The 22723-nt window shown below is 40.1% G+C and overlaps 1 protein-coding gene across 2 annotated transcripts in view; it reads left to right on the top strand.

Moving 5' to 3' along the window:
* IPO11 (importin 11) overlaps positions 1-22723 on the top strand; it is a 336682-nt gene that overhangs the window by 186374 nt on the left and 127585 nt on the right. For both annotated transcript variants that reach the window (XM_075182983.1, XM_075182973.1), the window contains exons 25-27: positions 14942-15037; positions 17106-17219; positions 17985-18106. In XM_075182983.1, the coding sequence (XP_075039084.1) occupies positions 14942-15037; positions 17106-17219; positions 17985-18106 (332 nt within the window). The remainder of the gene's footprint in view (positions 1-14941; positions 15038-17105; positions 17220-17984; positions 18107-22723) is intronic.

Here is a 22723-nt window from a genome sequence, read left to right as displayed (position 1 = left end):
TACTGGTCTAATATCTACTTTTTACAGTATCATGGTGGCATTTCGTCAACCTGCCAAAGATCGTTACGAGCTGAAATGGGAAGAAGACCTTGGCGTCGAGCTAGAGATAGAGGAATGGGCTAAGATTAGGTCACGAGTCGCTAAGAGCTCTATCTGTGTCCGTACCAAGGAGAACTCATATAAGCTCTTATATAGATGGTATTTGGTCCCAACCCGCTTGAAAGCCATATATCCTGACTCCTCTGGTCAATGCTGGAGACTATGTGGGCAGGAAGGCTCATTCCAACATGTTTGGTGGTCCTGTCCGAGACTTGTGGAATTCTGGCGGAAAATTCACAATTTAATTAATAGAGTCACCGCAGTAAAACTCCCCCCCTGCCCCTCATATTCACTATTGCATAGGCCTATACCGGATGTTAACAAATATACTATGGCGCTCATAGGCCATATACTTAATGCGGCTAAATGCGCAATAGCAGCAAATTGGAAACATCCAGAACCCCCATCGCTGCCTGAAATCATCAATAGAACATGGCAGACATATAGCTGTGAACACATTACAAGCATCCTCAATGACCGTCCCAATAAATTTCGTGCGATTTGGGATCCTTGGCTCGCCTCCTATGGTTCAGAACAACCAAGGCCTGATTAGAATGGAAACTATTAGATATAGAGTTAGAAGATGTGCAACATATGGTAGATACACGTAATACATCTAGATGCCAAGTCAGGTGCCCCTTTCCCTTCTCCCTCTTACCACACTAACATTGCCTCCTTTCCTCTCCCTCTTTCCTTCCCCTGCCCCTGTTCCCTGCTTTCTCTCTTTTCTTTCCCTTTCTATGTTTTTACTTTGATTGACAAAGTTCACATTGTTCTTTTCATCTGCAAGGTACTTGTTGTTTGATCAATGTAACTTAAACTTTACACTGTTTTGAAAACTGAAAAATCTCCTTAATAAAATATGTTTAAAAAAAAAAAAAAGAAGTACATGAATGCCAGGTGCAAGCTTTATATGTCTAGATTAGTAAACTGTTTCTTCTCTCCAGTCACTCTAAACAGTGCCATATTAAGATTTGATGGTTCCCTGGGCATTGTGACTGACTATGGTCGAAATAAGTGCTTGTGCACCTGTTGCACATCTTCCTGTATTCAAGCACGTCCTATCTGATGGATGTTTTATTAGAAAAGTAGATGATTTGTAGAGACCAAATTGGACTGTCCATTACCCTCTAGTATGTTCACAAAAGGAGACAATCCAAACACGGTGGCCATCACAGAGCAACAAGGAATACCCGCATAGGAGATGCTCTTGTGATGAAGACCAGACACTCCCAGGATCTCTACTGCCAGCCTACCACCCTGTTAATAGCCGCAAGGTGCGGAATCTTCTTATACAACTTCCAACAGCCAAGTGAGAGTCTACTGTATATGCAGTTTCCTGTTAGAACCTTACTTTAGTTTGTTAATACTGTCAAATATTTCTGAATGTGGCTCAATACAAAAGTCAAACCTGCCTACAGTCAAGTCCATAAATATTGGGACATCGACACAATTCTCATATTTTGGGCCCTATACAGCACTACAATGGATTTGAAATGAAACTAATAAGAACTAACAATTCTCATATTCTCAAATATGAGAATTGTGTCGATGTCCCAATATTTATGAACTTGACTGTACATCTCAGTAACAGTCTGATCACAAAACTGTTGTTTCTGGTGGATCCTTAAAAAATGCGATCCTATCTCATCTGAACATTAGCTTGAGCACCCATCAGCTATGCTCTAACTCATGATATTTGGCAGAGAAATGTTCAGGTCCTCACAATCTTATTAATAAGTTTGTGCAGTGCTGGGACCAGTTGTATTCAAAACAAATGTCACTAGTGCCTTGAAGTGTGTATTACTCAACGTCACCTCATAACAATTACATTGTGGCAGTTAATATTATATGTGTTATAACCCAAGGAGGAAGCTTATCACCCAGAGATTTTTGCAGTGTATTCCCCTAGCCCATCATAGACAGGGATAAACATTAAAGTAAGGTACATCATCTGGTATGAAGTGAGGTTTCTCATGACAAGGAATAGAATATGTTGTAATTAGCCATATCTCACTAGGTATAGCTATGAAGTCGCAAGTGTAACACAATGCCGAAATCTATTATTGAGAAGTTACCATCTATGGTTATTACAGAAAATATGAAAGAAGTTGGATAAAAAGGTAATATACTGCTGGCTAGCTGGCTATATCCAGGCAGTGGTCCTTTTACAGGAGCAAAAATGTTTAGGCTGCAGTCTGTACCAGAAAACTCAGGAACATTTTAATGTAACCTTACCCTCTTTTCCCCCGTTCGTTTTGGTACAGTACATTTTATTTGTGCTAACCAGTTTGTCCATCCAGACCCAATGTAGAGATTAATCTTCAGCAGAATAGAAATCGTGTTTAGTGCTAAATCTGCAGCTTCAAGTCTTCAGGTGCCAATTGCAGCTGCCTGTTTTGCCCACATTTTTCCACAATGCAGAGTGGCCATAGAGTGTTTGGTCAATATACATTACCTTGCCTAGTATACTATTTTTTTGGCATACTTGAGATTTTAAGACTTTTTTTGTTTAGTAAACATAATGTTTTTCCTGCTTTAGTATGTGTTTATATCTTTAGACCATGGAGCCATTTACACAATTTTTCGTCTGTGTATTTTTACAGTGCTACTTTCAGATCTCTATTTTTCCTCTGGCTTTCTGTTTGTCTGCTCAGTGTTAACACTGTGTGAAAAATAATGCACTTAGTCCTTGTTGTGTGTGTATATAGGAACAAAACAACAGCTAAGTGCATTATTTTATTATTGGGTTCCCCTAAGAAATGTAAAAGGTTTGTTGACATTCATGTTTTTGCGCCAGCATTGCGCCTGTTGAGGAGGTAAGTCAAGGTCTCTAAAGTAAAAAGAAAACATGTAAGAAAAATGTAGCAAGGTTTAAATCTTGATGTATTGAAATGGTAAAGGCTGAAGTCAATGAGTCATTCTTGCGCGTGAGGATAAGCGTATTGGAGAGACAAGGGATGGCGACCAGTGCGGGCGGGACAGCCCCCTCCCTATCTTCACCCTCAGTAGCGCTCATTCATGCCTCTGTTCCGCTATACAGTTTTGAATTTAATTTAAAAAAAATGAGTAACAAAATTTGCTGTGACCTTTTTAAAAAGCCAAGTGGAGCTGATTTTTGAAAACAGTGGAACATAAACTTTTGTGGGGTGTGAAGGAAGTTGAATTTTGCATTAAGAACTAGTTTGTTTTTACCTACTGCATATTAGACTGGCGTGGAAGGCAAGGGGGCACTACAAGCGTATTAGCCTAGGGCAACTGAACCTTTAATCAGGCCCTACCAGCAACCTGGAGGACTACATAGGACTGTTAGTACACTAGAGCATTTTGCGGCCTACTTTGTATCTGAACTGGATTTGTCTTGGTCCTAGCCTTTGTGCTGTTTATTGTATTTGTGCCATTTATTGTATTTGTCTGTCTTGTGTATCCTATTCTCCTTGTCCCTTTATCTGCCTGTTATTGTTTCTACCTTCCCTTGTTTTCCTGTAATGATCCAGGCACCCTCGGTTTACCCTGCTGCAGTTCCAAGTTCCCTGAGCTATCAAACTCCCAGGGGCATCTGAGTTCTCTAAGGGGAGCTCCGAGGAGGTAGGCGGCTGCTGTAGAACCAAGAGAGTGCTGAGATTAGTAACTTGGTTCTCCAGTAGTGGTTTGGGTGGAAGACCATTTTCCTTCCCCATCCTTGTATTATCCCTGGCTCCTTTAAACTGTACAATAATGTAGAAACATTATTTTGATGCTTTTACTTACAGGTTAAATATGCCGGGTGGATATGCTGCAATATTACATTAATAACAATAAATTGATTACTGCTGCCAATTGATATGTCCAGTAATGTCTGAGTATAAATATACTGTTTCTAATGTTCTACTATTTAGTTGATGGGATATGTTCTGTGCCATGTTGGTATTAATATATTGTGCTCCTTCTATGTAGATATAGCTGGGATTTATACTGTTATTGTTACAGCTCTATTGTCTTTATAATGAAAACATTCTTCAAATGCCCCTTACTAAGGCCCAAAATCCACATTGTCCTTCTTTTTCAAGCACAACAATTACAGCAAGGTATACAAGGACTATTGCTGTTTTCATTTTGTTTTATATTATTGCCACACAACATCATTGTAGCAACCTTAGTGTAGTTATTTACTTTTCCTATAATATATGTTTCACGCTCTGTGGTTTTGTATCTCCCAACGTACAATGATTATTGCTGAAATTGGTGCAGTATGTACTGTACCTATGTTTATTTACTGATTTCATGTCCCATGTTCTGTATGATCATTGGTGTCTTCTGCCTCACTACATACAATACGTTGGTGGTTTTGATGTGATTTAATTTGTCCTATGCTTTATGGTTGTTAATAAGATCTGTGCCTCTATGTTTGAAGTGGTCGCCCATATTCAAGGTGGTAGTTTGCACAAACAGGCTATATTAGCGAGGGCCCTCCTCAATAACATACACAATTTGTGAGATTTAGCAGTCATTATTGCATTTACATTGAAAGCTTCTGCTGGAAACATTGGATCTGATTCATTAAGGAGAGCAAAGCAAAAAAAAGAGTAAATTTAATCCTAGACAAAACCATGTTACAATGCAAGGGGTTCAAATTAGTTTGCTATTTTGCACATAACTTAAATACTGGCTGTTTTTTCATGTCGCACACACATACTTGATAGCTTTATTTTTACACTGATTTTAAAGTTGATCTATGACATGCCATATCCTAACTATAAACCATACTTGTCTACTCTCCAAGAGTTTCCAGGAGGCTCCTGAATTTCGGGGAGAGCAGGTATTCTTCCGGATGTGATGGGGGTGGGGCTTAATGACGGTTTTTAATCATCAAGCCCGGCCCCCTGATTTGAAATGCCTTGAATTTTAACATTCCATAAGAGGGGTGGGGCTACGGTGAAGCAATAGCGATGCCAGCCTCCTCCTTCCCCCTGTCACATGACCTCAGCTCCAGGATCTCCCGGAACAGAGGTTTAAAAGTTGGCAAGTATTCTATAAACCTGTTTGTGCCTTTTAAATTTACATCCCCCTCCAATTCAACATGGTTTTGCCAAGGTGCAAAGTTACTCCTTTTTTTTTGCTTTACTTTCCTTAATGTACTAGGCCCATTGTGTACTGCTGCTGCAGTGCCGAAGGAGAGGAGAGATCCGAGGCTCAGGGCTATGATAATAGCCATCTCCTGATGAATGTGTCCATCCAAGGTAAGGATTCCTGCCTCAGTGCTTCTACAGTGTCACACTAAGTATCCAGCAGTGGTTCTCAATGCATATGCATACATGCCTGAAATTTGTTGAACTTATATTTGGGAATAAAACACAGGAACAGCCTTGACAAAAAAAAAATCACATGGCGTATTAGACTATTATTGTATTTTATGTACACTGGAGACTGTTTTTAGCTCATTTAAACCCACCTCGTCCTAACATTGAGGTTTGCTTTATATGAGATAACGATATAATTATCCGAATCTGATTTACATAATGAAGTGCACAAGTAATATTTACTAAACCTCTAATCTTCAAAGTTTCTGCTTCTACGCTACAGAAGTTACTATTTTTTTTTTTTTTTACAGTAGACTTTGCTTATGCAGAAGTGGCTATTTCGCTCTCATGCAATATTGTACAGTGTTTCTGGGAATGAACATCTGTTCCGAGTAGCACAGTTTTCAAATTATATACTTTTCTTCAGAAACTGCCATAATTGAAGATCGAGCCTTGGGAACAAAACGCAGATGTTTGTGGGCTTTGATTTAGAAAATTATAAGAACAATCACACACTAAATATAAACAGTGAAGGATTGGTAATGCTCATTGTATTTTTATACCAATTGTTACTAATCTTTTGTTTTAACAATAATGGTTCTATTCCGAGTGTTATGTTGTCACATGTTACTCATCTAGTTATTCTAGTAAAGGCTTCGTGTTAATCTTCTAAAATAGCTGGGGTTTGACATTGGTTTACAATAAAATTATGTAACTGTTCTATTATGTGATTTAGTTTTTGTGTGGAGTGTTTTTTTATAGATTATACAGCTTTGTTACATTTTTTTTTCCATGAATGGGCATTTTCTGTTCTGATACTGTAAAATAATCCTGTATATCATGTTTCCTGTTTGTGCCAGATATACTTACATTTGTCGGCATTCTCTGCAATTAAAAAATAAAGTCTCTCTCCTCCCATGCACTGCATGATGGCAATGGCACCAGGATACTAACAGGGAGAGGTTGAACATGTACATACTTTCAGCCAGCATCCATAAGTTTTGTTTGATACTATATTGTCCAGTCTGTGGCATCCCATTTCAGTGGCGCACACAGGGGTGTTTCTGGGTCTCCAGAATCCCCTCCCCTCCGCTAATAAAGTGCCCCCACTGAAAAAAAAAAAAAGCGAGAGAGCTGCTGCGCATCCTTTTATCCAGCACTGTACTATACAGCAGCCACGGCGCTGTCAAAGAAGCGTCCGTGGCAGGTCTGTATACAATACAGCACCGCTGCGGATGCTTCTTTGACAGCGCCGCGGCTGCTGTATAGTACAGTGCCGCTATATAGAGGGCACTTTTTTAGCGGAGGCGAGGGGTTTCTGGAGACCCAGAAACCCCCCCTGCGTGCGCCACTGGCATCGGGACAAAGGGCGCTACAGCTGTCACAATGCAGGCATGCCCCACTTCATATGCGCGTGTGGCCACACCACGGAGGAATGTCTAGCGTTTTTGAAGTTCAGCTGACACGGTCTCTCCTCGTCTTTCAACACCTTTCATTGCTGCGCACGGCAGTCGTTCACCGCTGCTCTGCTCAGAGCAGCAGTGGACAGAATACTTTTCAGAATATGAGGCTACTTGAATTGGTTCACTAACCATAATGCCGAGATGTCAGAAAGTTTGAGGTGCAAATGCATACTTCAACGATCTACCGGAATATCCAGGAGACTCCCGAATTCCGGTTAGTCCCTTGAGAACAGGCCGTTCTCCTGCATCCCGCACACTGCCTAGTGAAGTGGGTGTGATGGGGGCCTCCATGACGCAATTTGTTGCGAATCATCTCACTTTGGCCCTTCCCACATGGCAAACCGGCAATATTGCAACGCGGGGGGGTTGGGCCAAATGGTGAGATTGGTGGGTCCCGTCCCCTCTGGATCTCCCAGAGGGGAGAAAAAATAAGTTGTCAAGTATGAGCTAACAACCGTACTTCTTTGGGGAGCACAGGTCACAGAAGGTTGTAAGAAAGCCTAGTCATAGAGGGTGGGTCCACAGAAGATTTCCTGTACTCATCATTTTTTCTTGAGGTACATGTGCAATCTAAAGGGAAGTGGTTTGAACCTAAAACTATGTCCCTTGGTGAAACTTCTATCATGTCTTTAAATGATGTGATCTACGCCCACTAGTGGAATGGTGTTAATAAAAATGCAAATGTATTTGAAAGTGAATTCCCCCTTTGTGGATCTAATTTCCACTTTCCATCCAAGATTTATAATATTTAGTACAATTTAATCTTTTCAAATAGTACTTACAATCCCTTTCATTTCAGTTTGTATATATTCTGTGTGTTAAAATAAAGTATTCTTCTCTCATGCAGGGTAACTATTTCTCTTTTCTACTCCATGGCAGCACTTACAATGGGTTAACTCCTTAGTCAGTTGAGTATAGACAACAAAAGATTAAACACACCTGGGGCCTGATTCATTAAGGATCTCAACTTAAGAAACTTCTTATTTCAGTCTCCTGGACAAAACCATGTTACAATGCAAGGGGTGCAATTTAGTATTCTGTTTTGCACATAAGTTAAATACTGACTGTTTTTTCATGTAGCACACAAATATCAACTTTAAATTTCAGTGTACAAATAAGCTATCAAGTATTTGTGTGCTACATGAAAAAACAGTCAGTATTTAACTTATGTGCAAAACAGAATACTAATTTGCACCTCTTGCATTGTAACATGGTTTTGTCCAGGAGACTGAAATAAGAAGTTTCTTAAGTTAAGATCCTTAATGAATCAGGTCCATGGAGGGTATATAAGGTAACCCCTCCTCCATACCAGTGTCTTTTTCCCTGTCTCAGCTTAGTAAGGAGTATAGCTGTTTATTGTTTTTGGTGTTATGGGCTCACCTTTACACGCAGGTCTGGCTTTTCCTGGGAGGCCTCCTTGTACATTTTGGTAGCTGCATCGGGGTCTATGCAGTTGCTGAAGTCTTGTACGGATGTATAGTACCAAGCAGCTTCTGGCAATCCTCTTCAGGCGGGTTCCCCCACTCATGTTGTTTACGGTGCCTGTGGTGGTGTGTGCACCCGCGGAAGTGGCGCACAAAGGATGAAGCCACTGCAACTGCAAGGAAAGCGCAACATGACAGAGGAGGCACACTCTCCAAGCATGTGTGTTACTTGGTACTGAGTCAATAGTTGCCAGTCTAAGCATTACAGTGATACCTGCACAGATGGAGCTGAAGGCCACCCCAAAAAAGCTGAAGGACACCACGATGTAAGCCCTTAGTTGGAGTGTATTCAGTAACTTATTGTTAGGTCTGTCTGTCTGATCACGTGACTTGAGAGGTGGGTAACTCAAACTTCCCCACTATTTAGTCTTCACTCTGACACTCTCCTGTGTCAGAGCAACAAGTGTACTTAGTGTCCTGATCCCTGTGCTTTCCCTGTGCACTTCTCCCTGTGAATACTGGCTGACTTTCTGTGTACTGACCCGGCTTATCTGATTTACCCTGTATCTGCTGAATCCCTGGCAACACGCACTGGCTGAGTTTCTGTGTACCGAACCGGCTACAGTTCCTGACTCCTCATGCCTCTCTACTAGACAGCAAGGTACGTCTGGCTTCCTACTTCTTCCGGTTAAGCTGTTTTATATCCAGCTAGACGAGGCCTTTTACTGTGTTCCCAGAACCGTTCACCATACTACTATCTCTCTACCACGCTGGTGGGCTAACCTAGGGGCCGCGACCTGCGGGCCCCCGGCAGCTAAAATCATCCCGCCTTGCGGCGGTTCTTGGAGAAGACCGGGGGGGTCCGTTAGACTCCGCGCCCTGGGAAGGCCAGTGCCAATACCGGTTGGTAGTTGTCTCCACTGAGACGTAACACTTATTGTTGGATTACAGTTAGTATTTTTCTGTTTATTTTTATAATACAGTACCTGTGTGGAGCCTGTGCAAGGAAAAAGAAAGTTAAAAATATTGTATGTGGGGCGTGTGACAGTCCATTACCAATGGACTATGTAGGAACTTTGTGCTTGATTTGTACCCCTAAAAAAATGGAGGATCCTCAACCCCTAGGGCAATTTAAACAGTTTTTCTCTTGGATGATAAAGTCTATGCAGGAATCTGATTCAGGATCAAGGTCAAAAAGGGATAGAACACACATTGAGTTTGGAACATAGGCTGTCCGGCCCATCTACTGGTTCACCTAACTCTCTGATGGACTTAAGAGTCTGAGTCTGATAGTAATTTAGTGATTAAGGAATATCCTAGGTTGTTTAATCTGGACATAGTTAACTTTATCCTCAAACAACTTCTTCAAAAAGTTACACATTTCTCCAGGCATTGCACTCAAGTCTGATATAGCAGCAGCCTCCGTATCTAGAGCTCTTAGATTGTGAGCTAGTACATTGCATACAGACACTGAAGAAAAGATCAGTAGGTTATATCTTCTGAAATGTGTGGAAATTATGCAACAGAACATTGATTTAATTTGTGTAGCCTCGCTGGATATTATTATAGTATTGTTTTGTGTTCTAAATACTTGACTGCAGCGGTAGTGGCAAGGAGAGCTCTGTGGCTACGACCATTGGCGGTAGACCTGCAAACAAAGAACCGTCTGGCCGCACTTCCGTTTAAAGGTACATTTCTTTTTGATGACAAGCTTGATGCTATGCTGCAAAATCTACTGTGAGTAGAGCGGACAGTCTACCTCAAGACAAGACTTTTTCATATTTTTCAGTTTAAGAAAGCTTGTATTATAGGCAGTAACACCTCTAGGCAGTCCTTTTGGAACTTTAAAGCAAAAAGTGCAGGCAAGGACAGCAAAAAAGCCCCTGTAGGGGGGAAAAAATTGCAAATTTTACAGTGGTTTGGAAACTCTCCACTCAGGATCAGTGGGTACGGCAGTTGTCAGCAAGAGCTACAGTATTTTGCATTCTGCCTCGAGAGAACAACTTTGTCATGCTCCGAAATCCATCTTCCCTCCTAGTGCTTCAGTCTTCAACACTTGTTGAAAATGAAAGTTATTATTCCTGTGCCTGTAAGTTCAGTGCAGGCTTTTATTCAAACCTTTTCCAAGTTCAAAAGTCATAAGGAGGTTTTAGAACAGTTTTGGACATATAAAATCTCAATCGGTTTCTGCTAGCAAGGCATTTTCAAATGGAGTCAATCATCTCCATTCTCAATGCAGTAGGGAGAGGAGATTATTGAACCTCAAAAGATATGCAGGACACATATATTCATATCTCTATTGCAGTCCAGCACCATCGATTTTTAAGATTCTGTGCCCAGGGTTGTCACTTCCCGTTCACTTGCCTTTCATTCGGCCTTTCCACTTCCCCAAGAACCTTCACCAAAGTTTTGGTAATTCTTATGGCAACTCTCAGGAAGTGTGGCATAACCCTATGACTGTATCTGGATAGCATCTTGGTTATAGCGAAATCAAAATAGAGCACTCAAGATATGATATCTCAGGTGAGCCATTTTTTAAAGAAACATGATTGGGTAATCAACATAGCAAAAAATCATCTTGTGCCCTCGCTGCAACTCCTGTTTCTGGTAATCCAGATAGATACAGCAAAAGACAAACTTTATCTTTCTCAGGAAATACTTGTCAAGATTCAATATCTGTCACAGCATGTCCAGACTCCAAGGCAAGTTTCAGCAAGGACTTGTCTCCACCTGGTAGGAATGCTTTCCTCAACTATAGACGTTCGTCCTTGGGCAAGGTGATGTGTGCGAAAGCACTAGTTGAATCCACTTGCCAAGTGGAACTACAGCTTAGATTCCTTAGACTCTTGGCTCAATCTTTCAAAGATCACAAGACAGTCTCTCAACTGGTGGCAAAATCCAAGATTAAAAAGTCACGATAGAACCCTTTCAAAGCCAGAGTGGGCAATGTTTACAACAGATTTCAGCTCTATAGGTTGGGGAGCGCATCTGCGTGCAGAAATAATACAAGGCTATGACTAATAAAGGAAAAGCATCTCCAAGGAAATGTTCTAGAGATGAGAGCAGTTCAGCGTGCAATCCAGCATTTTCAGTCTTGCCTATGGAACAAACAGCTGAAGATACTTTCCGACAACAGAACAGTAGTTACTTTCCTAAACAAGCAAGGAGGTACCAAAAGCAGAGTGATGATGTCGGAGGTAACAGCCCTAACGTTGTGTGTCAGAAAAAAATCTGAGGTCTCTTTAAGCCCTTCATGTTGCGGGCAGACAATATCATAACAGATCTCAGCAGGTGTCAGATTCACCCAGGGGAGTGGGCCTTACACAGAGAAGTCTTTCAACTGCTGGGCCAGAAGTTCAGATTCCCAGACATTGATCTGATGCCAAGGTGGCCCCGTTTTATTCTCATCACAGAGACGACAGGGCACTTGGAATAGATGCCCTATCTGTTCAATGGAGTTTCAAACTGAGGTATCTGTTCCCTCCTTTTCCCATCATTGCTCGCATCCTGAGGAAGATCCAGAAAGAGTTAGTGGGGGTAATAGCAATCTTCCCATTCTGTCCTCGCCATCCCGGGTTTGCAGTGGCTTGCAGAATGTTTTGAGAACAACTATGGCCTCTACCGTACAGGCCAGATCTCCTACACCATGGACCAGTTCTTCAACCGAACGCGGACTCCCTGTCTTTGATGGCTTGGAGACTGAGCAGTCACTTTTAAAACACGAAGGGGTCTCTGACAAAGTTATTAATATATGTATTCAAGCAAGAGAGAATAATTCTACTACCATTTATTACAGAATATGGAGGAGGTTCATTTTGTGGTCGAAAGGCAAGATAACAGATCCTATGTAGGCCAACATCCCAATTATTTTGGAGTTCCTTAAAGATGGGTTTTGTAAAGGTCTGGCTCTCTCTACACTGAAGGTACAAATATCTGCACTCAATATTCTTCTGGATGCCAAATTATCATCTCAAAGCCTTGTTTATCAATTGTTTCAAACAGTAAAAAGACTATGACCAAAATTAAACTTTTTTTTGGCACCTTGTGACTTCAATATTGGTTTGGATGTCTTAATTTCAGGTCCATTTGAACCACTGCAAGACATTTCTCACAAATGTCTCACCCTTAAAGTATTGTTTCTTGTAGTGATCACGCCTGCTCGTCGAGTAGGGGGTCTACGTGTCCGGTGGTATAAGGAGCCATTTTTAGACATCCATGCTGATAAAGTAGTCTTAAGGATTAATCCTGCTTACTTACCCAAAGTTATTTCTTCCTTTCATGTTAATTAAGAAATAATACTGCCATTACTCTTCACAGCCATCTGGTAAAAGTGAAGTACAACTTCATACTCTAGATTTGGTTAGAACGATATCCATTTACCTTTCCAGAACAAGATGTTTCAGAAAAACTCAGGGCAGCTCCTTATTCTTCCCGGTGGTCCCCTCAAAGGATGTGCACCATCAAAACCTATTTTGGCAAGATGGATCAAGGACGTCCTTGCAGAGACCTACAAGGGAAATGGGCGTGTAATGCCTGAATTGAGTCACACTCAACAAGGTCTGTGGCTACCTCTTTGGCACGCAAGGCCCAGACATCAGCAAATGTCATCTACAAAGCGGCTGGATGGTCATCGATACTCGCGTTTACCAAACATCATTTGTTATATGTCTCATTTGCTGCTGACGCTCAGTTTGGGAGAAGGATTCTCCAACAAGTTGTTCAATAAAAATTAATTTGGCCACTATCAGTGTTATTGTTGTTTAGCCCACCCTGTTGGTTATACTGCTGTGAGACGTCCCATTGTAAGGGCTGCCATGGAGTAGGAAAAGGAAATTGGAGAATTATACTCCCCCTTAATTTCCTTTCTTTGAAATACTCCATGGCAGCTCAATGTTCCTGCCCATGTTATGTTTATGTTTTGTAGGACAACATTGGAAGTTACTAAAGACACTGGTATGGAGGAGGGGTTACCTTATATACCCTCCAGGTACCTTTTAATTTTTCCTGTCCTCACTCAGCTGACTAAGGAGTTAACCCACTTTATGGGCAGTCATGGAGTATTTCAAGGAAAGGAAATTAACAGTGAGTATAATTCTCCAATTTTGTGTCTCTCACCTTATTTTAATAGCATCTGACAATATGTTTAAAGGAAAACACTTCATTCCCTCTTCAATTTACTGTTCTAGGAAAGTAAAAACTATTATATAAAAAACTAAGTTATTTCATTGTTATTGTTTTCAAACATGAATGAACTCAATTTGTTAAACGTATAATCTGTTGGCTGCACCCAAATTGAATTTTTCTTTCAAAGGAGTTCTCTATAAATCTACAATATAAATGCCTTTCTCAGTCCCATAAGTTGAACTTACTTATGTGTGAATTTAGACACTTTATTCAGTGAGCAAACCTATCCCGTTGTTAAAGTTTTATTGGGATTTATTTGGTAAAAAATGAAGGTTGTTTATTGTATTTACTTGATTCTGATACTGTATTTTATACTATTCACTGGACCGAAAAATTACACTTTGCCTTTTCTGCAGTTCTTTTTGTGAATATAGTATTAACCATAACTTAGCATTAGTTCTCCAGTAAACCAGGTGACCTTAGCCTCCGTTCAGGTGGCATGTCCAGTTGTGTAATGTTTTTATCAGCACTATGTTTTTGTTTTCTGCTGTGGGAACAATGCATGCATATAGGCATATGGATCAATGATCCTTCCTCTACGGTATTTCAACAGCACTTCACGTGTGTCTGACGTCTGTCCAGAAGCTCTGTAAAGACAGAGCAAGCACGGCTAGCGGGTTTAAGTACAACAGTGAAACCTGCCCAAATTGTTTCAAGTTCCACATTCAACACACTGTACAATGTTTTTGATTTTTAGATTGATGGTACATGAGTTTAGGAAGTGACATATCATGCTTACATTAGAGGACAGCACACCGGGACATAAATTCACACTTACCTTGATATTACCGCAAAAAGAGCTTTTTAATTTTATTATCTTTAATGATGTGTTAGCTAGGGCATATTGCAGGGATTGAAGCACCATAACAATGCCCTCTCCATCTAGACTTTAACATCTTACGAGTCCTCTGTAGCCCCTCTAATGTCTTCTTCATCTACCTCATGTATTTTTTTGTTTTTATGTGTGTTCTGTATTGTGATTATAATTTGCAATTTTGGCTGTCCAACACTGTGGAGTGCTATGAAGTGAATAGAAAGACTTTATTAGTGTTTCCTCTGTGATCATGCTTGAATGTATGGTTCTTACTTGAGCACTGCCTTCGGCCAATGGTAGTTATAATCCACCACTGTACTTGTGTCTGAGTATTTTTACAATATTGATTGGATGTCCTAGTTTGGCACTGAATCATATACTTTTTTTTTTGTTTTACTTTTTATTTGTTTTACCACAAATACATATCTAATTTAAATTTGGAAATTTGTACCCACCCCTTATAAATGAATTTGAAAAGCAAAAACAGTGGTAATGATTCACTAACATCCGTAATGGGATAATATGGGTAGGAAACCTCATTGCATTTTAAGTGAAGATGTATTGCAGACGTTACTCTGAAATTCTTTACTCAAGTTGAATTTTTTTGCCTAATTTAATGTTTATCATTTCGGCAACTGTCCTGCTCTTTTTATAATCGTTGTGTGTATGTTTTTTCAGGTTGTAGAGAATGTCCTCATGGTGAACCCAGATGTTGGCCCACAGATATTTCATGCTCTTCTGCCCCCAGTCCTTAGGGGCATTCTTGATGGAGAAGTAAGTTACTTTAATATTTTCATACTTCTGTTTATCATGTTATTGCTTTCGAATACTGCTGATCTCATTTTTCTGTCTCTGTATATATTATTTATACAGACCCGCAGACTATAGTACATAGTGACCTGTGTCAATGGCTTAAGGCACATTGTGATATATAGGAAGGGAGGGAGCTCCTGGTAAGGACATGTCAGTGAGAAAGGCATATATAGAGGGAGGGAAAGTTGTATGAGTTGTGGAGGAGCCTGTATACTAAATAAAACTGTTGTACAGATAAGAGCCACAATGTAATAGACAGTAGGTAAGCATGCTGCTTTAATAGGAATGGTTTATGGCTAGTAAATTTGTTTATTGTGCTGGTAAAAAGCAATACAGCTTTTGGCAGGATTTTTTTCTTGTTTATTTAATTGGACAAGAATAGTCCAGCTAAATGGAGCCCACACATTCTGGATTTTAGTTGCACAAAAATGTTCTTTATAATTTTTTATTTATTACAGCGAGATTATGTCTATATTGGTTTAATTGCCTCTTTTTTATTACCATACTCAAATAAAATATGTAATGAAATACAATATATAGGTATGGAACATTATATTTGGAATGCTCCTGATAAAAGGCTTTTCTGCAATTATGAGCATAATCATCATCAGCTATTTATATATCATGTCTAAAATATGCCAAATTATATCTGTCTACTTGCTGCTTCTGCAATTCCGATCACATGTCCTTTTGTAGCAGTGCTGCTCGTTATCAGGCATTTGTACGTGTCATCCCTCATTACCTTGTGTTGCAGTGCATCTTGTAGTGTCTAAAGGAGGAGGTGCTTAATGGTCCGGCCTTTGTATACGATACTCCTCATAGTGACTTAAGTAGGAGGCACTTGGTGATTATATCTTTATGTATGACATTCCTCTAATTACATTATGCAGCAATGCTCCTCATAGTGACTGAACATGGAGGCACTTGGTGATCATATCTTTATGTATGACATTCCTCTAATTACATTGTGCAGCAATGCTCCTCATAGTGACTGAACGAAGAGGCACTTGGTGATCATATCTTTATGTATGACATTCCTCTAATTACATTGTGCAGCAATGCTCCTCATAGTGACTGAACGAAGAGGCACTTGGTGATCATATCTTTATGTATGACATTCCTCTAATTACATTGTGCAGCAATGCTCCTCATAGTGAGTGAATGGGAAGGCACTTGATGATCATATCTTTATGTATGACATTCCTCTAATTACATTGTGCAGCAATGCTCCTCATAGTGAATGAATGAAGAGGTACTTGGTGATCATATCTTTATGTATGACATTCCTCTAATTACATTATGCAGCAATGCTCCTCATAGTGAATGAATGAAGAGGTACTTGGTGATCATAACTTTATGTATGACATTCCTCTAATTACATTATGCAGCAATGCTCCTCATAGTGAATGAATGAAGAGGTACTTGGTGATCATAACTTTATGTATGACATTCCTCTAATTACATTGTACAGCAATGCTCCTCATAGTGAATGAACGAGGAGGCACCTGGTGATCATAACTTTATGTATGACATTCCTCTAATTAAATTGTGCAGCAATGCTCCTCATAGTGAATGAACGAGGAGGCACCTGGTGATCATGCCATTTTCATATGACATTTTCCTCTTCATTGTCTTGTGTAGTAACAATCTTCACAGTGAGTTAGTTACTTGATGTGTGTATAATATTAACATTATTACAAAGCAGTAGAAATTATTATATTTTTTTTGTATTTTTTGGTTTTCAGCTGGACACCAAGTGGTAAATGTATCAAGTAGCAGACTCTGCAAGTCGCCAATAGTCAACGACTTTGCAGAGGAAATCCAAACCGGCAATGTCTTTCAAGGCCAGTTTTGCCTTCAAAGCGATTGCTGTTTTAAATTTCCTGTGCAAAGTCTACGAATATCGGCGACTTTCAGAAAACGCTACTTCATACATTTACCCGTAGATCTCTGTATAAAAGATCCTATATCTGTTTTATTATATCTGCCCTTACTGAAATACACTTTTCAATTATGTGTGTCCTAATAGAGATATCCGGTTATTATGTCTACATACCTTGGTGTCCTAGGACGTGTCCTCCTACAAAACCAGGGCTGCTTTTCTTCTCTATTAAATCAGATGTCGCAGGAATGCAATCAAGAGGTCAGTATCAGATGGCAAGGTGCACCTGTCACCAACACACAATGGGGGGCGTGGGTTGAAAATGTATTAATGAAAATGGAGCTTACCAGAAAATCACTGAGAAATAAAAATATTTGACTGGTTCTTCCATTGAAAACATTGTAGGATAGTAGCTCCGGTGTTCCCTGGAACAATGCGCTTCTCTGTCTTCTCACTGCGATTCGCTGTGCGAAGCAAGTACAGTTTTACATCCCACTCCCCTGTACATGGCCTGGAGAACAGATCACTGGAGAAAAAGTAACTTTTTATTTATAGTGATCATGTCTCTTAATTGTGTTAAATACATGTATCTTTGCATTGACCCATACCCCCAAACACTTTGCATGTAACTTACAGCTACGTTTACTTTTAAAAGCAGCGTATTGTAATTGCTGTACAAGTCCACAGGGACATGCAACTAATGAGGTTAGAGTTTCTGGTTTACATGACAAATGGTTCAGGTTTTTCCATTTGTGCAGAGAAGACCTATAAGAGCAGTGTAGCATTCAGTAAAATGAGTTCTGTTCTCATTCAATAAAACTGAAGTAATTATGAAGAGAAAGCCTCTGGGCTGCAGTAAAACACTGTAGCGCCTATTTTCCATGGAATTACTGCCAGTATAATTACACTACATCTTAGCCTTCCTTGCATCGATGGCTGATCAGGTGAAGCAATTTGTTCTGCCTGTTTATTTTGAGGTTGAGTAAAGAGTCAAGTCAAATTGATTGTTTATTTTTTTCTTTGCAGGTTGATCAAATTCTTGGGAATGTGATTGAAATGTGGGTGGATCGTATGGACAACATTACACAGCCTGAAAGAAGGAAACTTTCTGCTCTCGCTGTCATTTCACTGCTGCCCTCAATCAACAGGTAAGAGAATTTCAGTGTGTTATTTAAATCCTCCTACTTCAACTTTGCTTACGCACAAGACCACTAAACCTCCTAGTTGAATTTTTTAGATATGAACCATGAAGGTGAAATACATTGCACAGTGTTAACCTGACTTTCCACTGCGGCAACTCCCCCATTCAATTAAACAGCTTAAGCTTCTGCCACATCATTTACAGTTCATTAAGCGAAGATAAGTTACTTTAACATGACTGGCCCTGCCCCTGTGTATGAACCAACCAATCCCTACAGTGTATTTCTTCCAAGCAAGTCTGCCTCTTAACATGACAATGGCTCCAGAGGGTGAAACAGAACATAGTGAAGAGTTTTAGTTAATTATAAACATTCTGTTTATTTCATGTCTTGTATTTATGTCAGTGTTACACGGCCTTTGATATTTATTAGTGACAATTAGTGGCAGTTTAATCCTGGGGACATTCCCCCCATGTTGTTTTAGAAAGGATGAAAATATTAACCATATACATAACTCTTATTTTTACTTTACAACTCTCCATACATTTTTCAGTGCCCCATGTCACAGTTTACTTATATTTGTATATTATTTTCCACACATTTCGCTATCCTGACAAGTGATATGTACTGTCCAGTGAGACCATGTATCACCCTTTGTTTCTCTTGTTTAGTATTTAAGAGTTCTAAATAAGCTGTGGGCACACTATTATGCCAACTAATTTAACCCTAATGCGTTACAGGCTGCCATGCCATATGGTATCCTTTAGTAACCTTTAAACCATCTGGCAGTATTGTATAACTTTCCATAACTCTGTTCTCTTCCTCCAGTTACCAAACCATATATGTATTGTTTCTTCTGGACATTAGATGCTGTTATTTTCTTACTAGATCATTCAAAATGTACATAAGTATTAGGATTCACAGGAATTCAAATTTATGAACAAGTGCAACATGTACGTGTACGCTAGTCTGCTTATTTGCAAAACAGCCACATATTTAAAAATAACAACTGTATCATATAAATTTACTGTAATGAAAGATTTTCTTTATTGGCTTGGATTTGAGGTTCCACACAAGTGTACAATTCTAGTTCCAGCTATATTGGAGAATATAGTTTATGTGAGGGCTGGTTAACCCATTAGTAGAGATCTTACTCAAATCTCAGTCGTAGCTTCTTGCACTTCAAACGTGCCAAACAAATTAAAATGGACGGGAACACTGTGCCGGATACTTTACATCCTGTGGATGAACAATGAATAAAACAATTAAGGATAATGAGATAATGCAAAACAAATCAGGCCTCGTTCCTGTATGCTTTTCCTTAAGCCACAACCTGGGTATGGTTTTTAACTTACTGAAGCCTCAAGATAAGTTGGCAGTTCAAAAAAGCACAAGCAAAGCATTGTACTGCTGTGTGCCAATATACAGACCAGCACAGAGACGCATATATACCCGTCTATAGCCGTATCAATTGCGGGTGCCTGAGGACTGGTGTACACTGGTAATGATGGTTGCCAGCACAAGTTTGCTGCTTCTGATTGGCTGATTACAGTGGCCATTAAGTTGCTTCCTTCCTTGATCATATGTATATTATATGATTGTGCTTATTTTAAATATATTTTTTTTTTGCTACTTTCAATGATACATTAGAAGGAATACCCGCTGTATTAGAGAGACTATTTTATTTTTTAAATAATATATTAATGAAACCTAATAGAGAATGTGTTTATCTCTAGTAAAAAAATTGTTAACAAAAACGTTTCTTGTTCTTTTGACCTGGTTGTGTGTAAGTGTTTCTGGGTGTGTATGTGTCTGATGTAAACCTGGCTCATATGCCGGATGCATCTTGGCGTGTTTTTACATGTGGCTTTTCAGCGCTTTTTTGGGGGGGGACGCATATGTGACAACTCCCCACCCCCCCCCCCCCCCCCCCCTCTCTCTAGTTTGCAGCTAGGTCCTATCAGGACTTTGAAAAGCATCACCTAAGTGTTCTGAAGCAGCTCGTTGTCTAATAATACCACCAAGGTTTTCAGTCACCGCTTTCACCAGCTGGTGAATGTGAGCTGATCTCCAATTAGCTGCTTACGTTTCCTATTCTTCTCGGTTTCAGCAAGGATGGACTTAGAGTCTGTCAGAGAGATATTTTATCCCATGGCATGCGTTGTCACTCCCCTGTTGGGTTTCCACAGCACAATATGACAGTCCTACAGTTATTTGCGCTGGCTTTTACAAATCCATCCATTTTTTCCCCATCTTTAATGGCTTCGGAATCAGTTGGAAACCGCCAAGTTCTTTGCTACTTTGAGTGACTCATATATCAATTATTCAGCAGTATAACAATGTTAAGTTATGTTGTGGCTTCCTGTTAGCGGAGAACTTAAATATACAGTATAGCATAAAATCATCTTTCCTACAGCTCACGTTTACCTTTACATGTTAACCTGTGCAAGCCAGTGTTTCTTTTGTAATATATGCAAAGTTAATAGAAAAAAAAGTTCTGGTCCAGTGATTTTCTTCAGAAATCTGCCACCTCTTCTATATTTTATAAGTTTGCATAAATTACCAGGTTTTTCCAGGAGCTGGCTGCTACTGTGTGCACATAGTGTTAATGGTTAGATTGTGGACCAGGTCAGCTAAATATTTTACATTCTTCACCAGTGTATCTTGCATGTTACAGAGCTATGTGATCATGGTGTATGTGTAACATAAGAGCGATGTGTTAGAAATGTTGCTGCTTTCCGAGTATTTTATACCTTGCATTGATTCCTAAAGTACATAATTACTATTGTATGTCTGTTTTCATCAGAGCCAAGTTGAACGCTGGAGATTCTTGTTATTATAAGCAGAACCGGGCAGCAGGCTTCTCCTGTGAGTTTGCATATATGATAATCCCTAGTTTAGTTTTACAGTGACCTTTAAAGGGGATTCCCACCCTTCTACACTGTCTGATATTAGCCCTTACAAAAATTACAATAATGAACTTTAATGTATATTTATTAATAAATATTCACCTCGTCCTACTGCATTTAATGCTTTCCAGCAGCGTGTTTCTCTGCAAACAGTGGGGCTCCTTTGTCCAACAAGAGCTGACGCGGCCTTGTGCCTCCATCCCCACTGAATCCGTTTGCTGGTTGACTTAGGTTCCTTCAATGAATAAGTTATCTTATTCGGTGCCTCAACCGCCAGAAACATGCATTATAAAGAGTTAGTATACGCTACTTCATTCATATATTCTTTTAAAGGGGACAAATAAAGTATGAAACTATTTTATTTATGTTATGGCTCACACCCCAAGCATCAACTCCTAGAACCGCTTCAGAGGTCTTCACCTTTAGCAGCCGCCTTTCCCGTAGAGCTGAACTTGCTCACAGGTACTCGGAAGCCCCCAGGTCTTGTTCTCTAGTAGTAGGAGCTGATAACCTGAGATCGTAGCGCAGGTGATTACAAAGAGGAGGAACTCCTGGTGGAAGGTGGTATGCAGTATTGAGACTTCCTGCAGCACTACAAGGCCCAGGCTTGATGGACTGAACACACGGGAGATCTGTGTCTGAATCCAGGCTAAGGACCTGGGCACCTGATGAAATAACAGTGTCAAGTATCCAGGCAAAGGTTTCAGGGTCACAGGCAATTCAGCGGTGTCAGAATTCAAACAAAAGATCATGGTCTTAAATTCTGGCATTTACGCTACACTACCCAACAGTAGCCTGAGATTGGTGTGACAAGCTTTGTTCCAACTCTGCTTCTTGTATCAGCTGAATGATCATTGTAAGTCATACTTACCTACTTTCCATACTTTCCTTCCGGAGAAAATATGAAAAATGGGCGTGGATGGGACTTGATGATGTAATTTGCATCGTCACTTGGGCACGACAAAGTGTATGATACCACAAATTGCGTCATGCCTCTGATCACTGGGGTGAAAGGGCTTGATGACACGAGTCACATTATTTTGACACATCCCCACCCACTCCGCAGGCCAGTAAGTGGCTTTCAGGGAGAATTGCCTACTCCCCCAGGAGTTCAGAATGTCTGCCAATGTTTTAAATTCACTTGCATGCAATTGAGCTCCTCATATGTATGTTGGTTTACAAATTGTCACAGTGTTTGTGCATTCTGCCATTTGTTGAGAGGTTCAAATTCTACTGAAATCGTAATACCTGACATTTTATGTGTCAGTGTCATAGTGCACCAGTTATGGGCCTGAGTTATTAAGGAAAGAAAGGCAAAAAAAAGACTAAATGCTCTCCAGGAGAACCATGTTACAATGCAAGTGGTGCACATTAGTTTATTATTTTGCACATAAGTTAAATACTGGCTGTTTTTTCTTCTAACACACAAATACTTGATAGCTTAATTTTTACATTGAAATTTAAAGTTGATCTAGGACAGGGTTGTCCAACCCGCGGGCCGCATGCGGCCCAGCATGCCTGTAAATGTGGCCCAGCAGGAGTTTTGGTTGTGGCAAGGGGGCAGCGCTGTTAATGAAAAAAAAAGCCTGCAAAAAAAGAAAAAGATAAGAAAATACTTACCTTGTGGTCACGCGGTCCCTCCCTGGTCTCCTCCTCCGTGCGGCACTCGCAGTGAATGTCGGGTGTGACGTCATCACGTCCGACATCCATTGCGGTG

This window comes from Mixophyes fleayi, chromosome 1, assembly GCF_038048845.1.
Source record: "Mixophyes fleayi isolate aMixFle1 chromosome 1, aMixFle1.hap1, whole genome shotgun sequence".
NCBI lineage: Eukaryota > Metazoa > Chordata > Amphibia > Anura > Limnodynastidae > Mixophyes > Mixophyes fleayi.
The sequence above is the reverse complement of the archived record's forward strand: the minus strand, read 5'-3'. Positions and strand labels throughout refer to the sequence as shown.